Below are 7,820 nucleotides of genomic sequence, written 5' to 3' on the forward strand. Positions count from 1 at the left end.
AAGATTTGAAAACAGCTATGTATATTTTGAACAGAGTTCCAAGTAAAGTTGTTACAAAGACATCTTTTGAATTATGGACAGGACGTAAGCCAAGTATGACTCACTTTAAAGTTTGGGGATGTCCAACTGAGGTTAGGATTTATAATCCATTTGAAAAGAAATTAGACCATAAATCAACTCCTGGCTACTTTATTGGGTATCCGGATAGATCAAAGGGATATAAGTTTTATTGTCCAAATCGCAGCACTAGAATTGTGGAGTTCATTACTGCTAAGTTTTTGGAGAACGATTTGGAGATAGTGGGATTTTCATGTTGAGAGAAATTCTTGGTGAACCTAATCAAGTTGTTGTTCTAGTTCCTATCATATAGAAAAGAGTTGGTTCTCGACCAATTGAAATTTTTAATGAAGAACCGAGGAGCCAGGAGAAATCTCCAATTCCTCAAACAACGATTGAATCGATTCCTGATCCACAAGTTATGAGATCACAAAGGGAAAGAAGATTTGCATTGCCCAGTGATTATATTACATATATATTGAAGAGCGATTTTAATATTGGGCATATTGTTGACCCTGTAACTTATAACCAAGCATTGACAAGTTCTGAGACAGATAAATGGATAGCTGTCATGGAAGATGAAATGAATTCCATGGAAATGAATAAAATTTGGGATCTTGTTGAACTTCCTCCAACTGCTAAGGTTGTATATAACAAGGGGATTTTCAAAAGTAAATTAGATTCAAAAGAAAATGTTGAACGAAAGAAAGCAAGATTGGTTACAAAAGGTTTTACTCAGCGAGAGGGCATTGATTATGTTGAAACCTTCTCCCCTGTTTCGTCGAAAGATTCTTTTCGAATTATCATGGCTCTTGTGGTACACTACGATTTGGAATTTCATCAAATGGATGTTAAGACGGCATTTTTGAATGGAGATCTTTCTGAAATGGTTTATATGAAACAACTTGAAAGTTTTGTTGTGAAAGGAAAAAAAACTTGGTGTGTAAGTTAAACAAATCATTGTATGGACTTAAGTAAGCATATCGACAGTGGTATTTGAAATTTGATGAGGTTGTGACCTCTCTTGGTTTTGTTGAAAATACTATTGATCAATGCATTTATCTTAAAACCAGTGGGTGAAATTTTATTTTCATTGTACTGTATGTTGATGACATTCTGCTTGCTAGCAATAACTTAGGGTTGCTTCATGAGGTAAAGAAAATGTTGTCTGCTAATTTTGAGATGAAAGATCTTGGAGAAGCTTCTTATGTACTTGGCATTGAAATATATCGTGCTAGAAATCGTGGCTTATTGGGACTTTCTCAGAAAACTTATATACGACGTGTTCTAGAAATGTTTAATATGCAAAATTGTGTACCTGGTGATGTACCTATCATAAAAGGAGATAAATTTAACAAAACTCAATGTCCAAGGAATGAGCTAGAAAGAGAATCTATGAAAATGATTCCATATGCTAATGCTGTGGGGAGTTTGATGTATGCTCAAGTTTGCACTAGACCGGATATAGTCTACGCAGTAAGTGTCCTTAGCAGATTTCAATCTAATTCAGGACTAGAGCATTGGAAAGCAGCTAAAAAAGTTATGAGATATTTGAAAAAAACTAAAGGTTATATGCTTACATTTCAGCATACAAATCATCTTGAGGTGCTAGGATATTCAGATTCTGATTTTACTTGATGTCAAGATGATTTGAAATCAACCTCAGGTTATATTTTTACATTAGCTGGTCGTGTCATTTATTAGAAAAGTGCTAAATAGACTCTAGTGGCATCTTCTACTATGCAAGTTGAATTTGTGGCATGTTATGGGGCTACAGTCTAAACCGTTTGGTTAAGAAATTTCATCTCTAGCTTGAAAGTTGTTGATTTCATCTCAAGACCGATCACCATCTAGTGTGATAACAGTGCAGCAGTATTCTTTTCAAAGAATAATAAAAATTCTGGTGGATCAAAACATATTGACATCAAGTATTTGGTTGTTAGAGACAGAGTTAAAGAATGGTAGACAAAAATAGAGCATATCAATATAGAGAAAATGGTTGCAGATCCCTTGACTAAGGGACTCGCTCCAAAAGTCTTTAAGACACATGTTACTAATATGGGCATTATGGAAACATTTGATATTTTTGGTTAGTAGGAGTTATATATATGTAAAGAACTACGTTTTGGGCTTAATCCATTTATGGGATACGTAGGCAACACATATGTTTTCGGGTACAGCCTCTTCTGATAATAAAATCATTTTTCCCCTATCCATGAACTATTTTAAGCATGCATTTGACTTATGTCTTTTTATATTATTGGCATCTTGAAATATAACGTATAAAGACATAAGATGAGTCTCGTTTGGAGACATGTGGCTTCATTTTGGTCAGAAGCAATATGAGAACCGATATGAGTTATCACAGTTTTTTATCACATTTGGTGTTAAGTTCATACCACATACTACCACATTGGTTGGAGGATGGGGATCCACGTCGATAAAGATGTTGACATTTGTTGCTGTGGAATGGTCTTACATCGCTTAATTGGTGTAATGACTTCCATGTTCGGTGTTAATATTCTTGTTGGACCGGATCATGTTACGTAAAGAGTCATCATTGGAGCTATAATTTTGTGGCTACCTATGTATTCTAACCCGGGTATTAAAACTTTGTTATGGCAATCAAATGTTTGCCCAAGTGGGAAAATATTGGAATAATTTATAATTTTATATGTGGGCTTTACATTTAATTGCAAATTTTATGGGTTAGAAGTATGGCTCATAATGATATTTGTGTTTGGGCCAAATTTATTAAGTGATCAATTGGGTCTTTTACACCTTACATGTTGTAATTAATTTGATGTGATAATTTAAAGTATGTAGACCGGAAATAAGCCCTAATTAGAATTCTAGTCGTAATGGGTCGGCTCAATTATTTCTTATATAAAGGTTAGGTCCCCTCTCCTCTCCATAAATTTTTTATTGGCTTGCCCCATTGATATCTAATACTTTGTGAGGAGCAAGGGGGGAAGATCTTGACTGCTATTACAACTATCATTCATATCAACAATGGCTTCCGCATGTATGAATTCGTTTTTATTAATTTATTGGATTGTGATTATCGATTCTTAACATGATTAAAACTAAATATTAACATCATATTTATAACAAAATTAATGGAAGCCCATTGTTGTAACAGGTGCAACGTGAATGTGGCGAAGCCGGAATGGGTGGTCCACAATGGTGGGAACTACCGTAGGCGTCAAAATTAACCCAAAAATAAAAAATAAAAAAATCATGTTGCTCACAACCAGCTGCGTTTTTTTGTTGATTTTGTCCATATAAATTTGTTCTTTGTTCACTTGGTTTATGGGAAAGTTTTTGGGGTTCATGGCAGCGGTTTGTGGTGTGCACTTAAGCACTTTACGTGGCGGTTGAATGGTGGTTGGTGAGATAGAAGGCCGACATCTCCATGAGGTCTCCAAAATAATGAGTGGGGTGGGGAAAGTAGATGAAGTTATTTATTGTTTTTTTAGTTTTGATTGTTAACTATCTGTTTGGGATTCATTTGTAATTTTTTGAAAAATTAGGACCTATGATTACAATTAGTTCTTTATTTTTCTTTTATTTTATTCTTGTTTTATTTAAATAAAAGGATATATTTATCATTTCACAGACTTTTATTGAGAAAATGGATGAAAATTGATGTATTCCGCAATAAAACATGAAAATAAAAGTGAAAATGCAAAAATTTGAAACGTAGGGATATTTTGTACACTAAAGGTCAAATGTAGAAACGTTTTGTGCTAATAAGCCACGAGAAACTTATGGAAACTAAGGGCTCGTTTGGCAAGGCTTCTGCTTTTTGTAAAGAGGTTATCGAGGAAACTATTTTTTTCGTTTAAATACTAATTCTAAAAGAGTTTCCTCTTCTAAAAGAGTTTTTAGAGGAAGTTACATTGGATTAGCATTATCTGAAAACTCTTCTAACTAAAAGAAACATTTTTTTCAAAATTAATCAAACAAGTTTAAAAGCAATTTTTGGATTTCAGAAATTCTTTTTAGCTTCTCCAAAGCAATGCCAAACGAGCCCTAAATACTATCCTAATATGTTTCTTTCTAATCCCAAAGACCAACAAATCTTTTAGCCTTTGTTATACAAAATGATTCAACATATTTGAAAAGTTATCAGGTTGTGGTGTTTATATGAATCTACACAATCAATTCCAAAGGTTTGGAGGATTAATCACTACTATGAAACATTGCGACGGGCTTCTCAAAAAATGTTGATGAAGGATATGACTTCAATTTGATTCCGAAGAACCAGTGAGATCTCAACAGATATTAACTTTAGAATTTAGAGGAGAAAGCTAAATACTGGGATAAAGAGGAGCTACCTTGTCGCACATGCAAAACATGCCACGCAATGACCACATGGAAGGAAGAAACTGTCCCTTGGAGCATCATAGCAAATAGCACAAAGGCGCATCATATTGTTGCTGTATTCACCGTCTTTAACTGGCTTCTCCTCCACTAAAACCCCCCACCCACCCTTCTTCGCAAAACTTATCGTCTTGTGAGACAGAGTCATGAGACGAACCCCAGCTTGACAGATCACTGTCTTTTTGTAAAAAGAAAGGATTTCTCTCAGACTGCATAGCTCCAAATTGATCTCTGCCCTGATCTTGGCGGCTACGTTGCAAATGGTTCAAATAGCAATTCATGAGCAACACGAGGACTGTCATTCCACCTGAATAAGAAATTAATCAAGAAGAAACCGAGATATCTGATAAAATTGAATTTGCTTTCCAACGAAACAGAATGGTGAAATTTACCTAAACCACCAATGTATATGATCCATCTAGGTCCATAAGATAGTCTAATGTGCCAGCCAACACTGGCCATGCCCTAAAGAAAAAGACAATTCCAAGTTATAATAATAACAATATGGACATATCAATAAACAAAAATAATCAGAAAAGAAGTTCCAGTCATAGAGTAACTTTTTTTGCTTATAAATAATTTTTTAGTTAATGTTTTTTATTTATTTATTTATAAGTTAGTTATGAACAAAATATGCTGCTTTATTTTATGTAATGTAAAATTACAAGAGACCATGAGAAACAGCCAAAACGCACCGATTTGTTGGATTGAGAGAAGTACTCAAAATTACGCTACACCTTTAAACAATCCAAAACCGGTGCCTAAAAATTTAGTAAGCAACGAATTTTCCAATCCCTCATAAACAGTGCCGCTTGCAACAGATCAAAGCTGGTGGAGAAAAAACTCCCAAGCAAGCCCTCAGATACATCTAATCTGTTTATCACAAAGATCTAGCTGAAAACCATCTCGAAATTTGTTAATATATAACATATTTTTGATAAAAGCAGTGGTGGGAAATATTGCTGATTCTGTATTGTTGGTGCCTCAGTTGTTAGTTGTTGATCAAGAAATCAATAAATTAAGGTTCCTGCCAAAAGCATTTTAATTTCTGAGGAATGCCATTTCCACCACTTATAGGGTATAGAATTGATTGTTTTTCCAGTCTTAAGGGCATGACAAAAACATCGATAAATTTCATTTTTTCAAAAAATCTAAAGAAGAGATCAGACTCACAGACTTTCTACCCGGGAAGGTAAGAAGAGCAGAATTTTCACTAGGGAAATGCAGACTGAAAACACATTGAATATGAGCAGGAGTACACTTGTAATACGACCCTGTGGTATTGTAAAGGAAATCCTTTATTCTGAAGTTCAAATGCACCTGTTCGACATAACAAATACTAAGAAAACAACATATAATTATAATAATGAATCATCAGAAAACCAAAAGGAAGGAATAAGTAATAGTAGATCAATAAAACAAAGACTGGTGGATATTTAATCCAGATGGGACTCAGTAGAATGTCTGAAAGATTCTGCAGAAACAATAAACAAGAGCTAAATGAATTTAGTACACTTGCCTCTACTGCTTCAGAATTCAAGTTACCCACTGCTATGTAGTAGGTAGAAGGCTTAAACACATGATGCTAGATTATGCCATTGCCTTTAGATAAGAAGTTGGTTGGGATAAAATAGAAAGATTAAGCAGCAAAGATATGATATCTCGCCATGAATGATGTTCCATGATAAGGTGGTATTTGGATATGATGGATCCTCAATCCACTGAGCAAGACCTTCATTCCCTGCAATTCAGCTCATAGGAAATGCTTATTCAATTATTGAAGCTTAGGCAACAGTTTATGGAAGAAAGGAACAAACAATGTTTGACTGTTTGAGAATCACAATTGTTGGTTTCTGCTATTTTAACCATAAAGTTTCATATATAATTTGGGAAATAGAATTTTCTTCAAATCTCTGCAAGATAATCAGAGCAATGGACATGTATCTGGGCCAAATTACTAACATAGCCATAACATTTGTCTGTCATACCAAATTATTGCACATTATAGAAACCTTACGCTGTTATCATGTAAACATGTACATATATTTCTATTTTTAACCATCAGAACTATACACCCATTGAAATATAATTTACATTACCACAATTCGATTTTCCAACAATCCCGTGCAATTCTTCCTCATTTTTCCAAGTGCAGTAAATCTAAAGAGAATTTCAGTTAGAGGGTTCAACAATAGTACCTTGGGCAATAACAAGGACAAGAAAAGATGATCTTGGAGGGTTCACATTATAAGAAATGTTTATTTGAGATCCTGCATTTAAGAAATGTATCCAATCCTGCAACATGAGGGGATAAGAAATGTGGAATTACTCTACAGTTAGGAAGTTAAAATCATGACTTACATATATTTATCCAGTAAAGAAATAAAACAAGCGAAATTGTACGAAATATACCAATTATACACCTTATGTGTACTGGCACAGAGAGTGGTTTTGTGAATCTCAGACCAGGTGTTGGGTTTTTGATACCCAATAATTCCGGGCGATGATGTAAAATAGTTGTCGGATTATTTATCGACACCATGGATTTGGCTCGATTTGGAGATGAACTACACTTTTGGATGGTTCGGGTTTGGGTTGGATGATTATTTGGTTAGTTGGACCATTTAGTGATTAATATGGAGTTGAATATTGGCCCATTAGTTTAGGTTAATTGGTAGCCCGCTTAGTGAACCCTAGGCCTAATTAGAGTGACCTAAACTAACCTATATATATATGTATTTATCTTCCAGCCGTTTTTGTGTGGTGTGTGTGTTATAGCAATGGAGAGGAGAGTTGAGAGAAGAGAGGCAACCGAGAGAGAGGGAAGCCATGTGAGGTTGTGAGTAAGATTCAACCAGCGTTCTTCTTCCTCCCCATACCTTTGTAGATTGCTAACACCACCATCCTTCTCCTTTGTGGGGATAGAGAGAAAGAGAGCAGTCCAAAGTGAAGGTGAAAGTCTCGGGTCGAGCCAAAGTAAACCGGTGTTCGTTTGATTGTTTTCTGAGCCCGGAATCAAGATTTATCGAAGGATTTCCGCTACAAATGGTATCAGAGCTTCTGTTATTGATAAATCTGTGATTTTGGGGGCTAAAAACGGGCTGAAAGTGGTCAAAAACGAGTCTGAAAATTAGAGGCAGAAACTGTTCGATTTTTTCAATTTTCTGCCGGATCTGTTTTGGCGTATTCTGATGAAATCAAAAACAGTTTGGAGAAACAGACACCACCATTGGACTGTACAGGTGGAGACGGTTCAGAAAGGTTGGGGCGTCGCCGGCGCGTGGGAAACCTACGCCCCGTGTGAGGGCGCTTCTGGAGGATTCCGACGAAGTGGTCTTCAGACAGAATCTTCCCCATGAGGAGATGGACCCTGCAGT

The 7,820-nt window shown here is 35.5% G+C and overlaps 1 protein-coding gene across 1 annotated transcript; it reads right to left on the bottom strand.

Annotated features, from left to right (window-relative positions):
- Positions 1–3,716: 3,716 nt before the first annotated feature.
- LOC111392552 lies at positions 3,717–7,800 on the bottom strand. The gene is made up of 7 exons (XM_023017915.1): positions 7,684–7,800; positions 6,642–6,738; positions 6,051–6,184; positions 5,864–5,917; positions 5,617–5,763; positions 4,836–4,908; positions 3,717–4,710 (listed from the first exon to the last, which is right to left on the bottom strand). The coding sequence occupies exons 1-7, from the start codon at positions 7,798–7,800 to the stop codon at positions 4,394–4,396; spliced, it is 939 nt and encodes a 312-aa protein (XP_022873683.1). The 3' UTR covers positions 3,717–4,393.
- Between the last annotated feature and the right edge of the window lie 20 nt (positions 7,801–7,820).

This window comes from Olea europaea, unplaced genomic scaffold (genome assembly GCF_002742605.1).
Source record: "Olea europaea var. sylvestris unplaced genomic scaffold, O_europaea_v1 scaffold939, whole genome shotgun sequence".
Taxonomy (NCBI): Eukaryota; Viridiplantae; Streptophyta; class Magnoliopsida; order Lamiales; family Oleaceae; genus Olea; species Olea europaea.

Excerpts from the sequence above, each read along its gene's own strand:
- LOC111392552 (XM_023017915.1), bottom strand. The coding sequence starts at position 7,800 with ATGGGGAAGATTCTGTCTGAAGACCACTTCGTCGGAATCCTCCAGAAG. Across the intron at positions 6,185-6,641 it reads TGTCCTTGTTATTGCCCAAG|GGAATGAAGGTCTTGCTCAG; the intron begins GTACTATTGTTG and ends GCTGAATTGCAG. Across the intron at positions 5,918-6,050 it reads ATCCCAACCAACTTCTTATC|AATCTTTCAGACATTCTACT; the intron begins TAAAGGCAATGG and ends TTGTTTCTGCAG.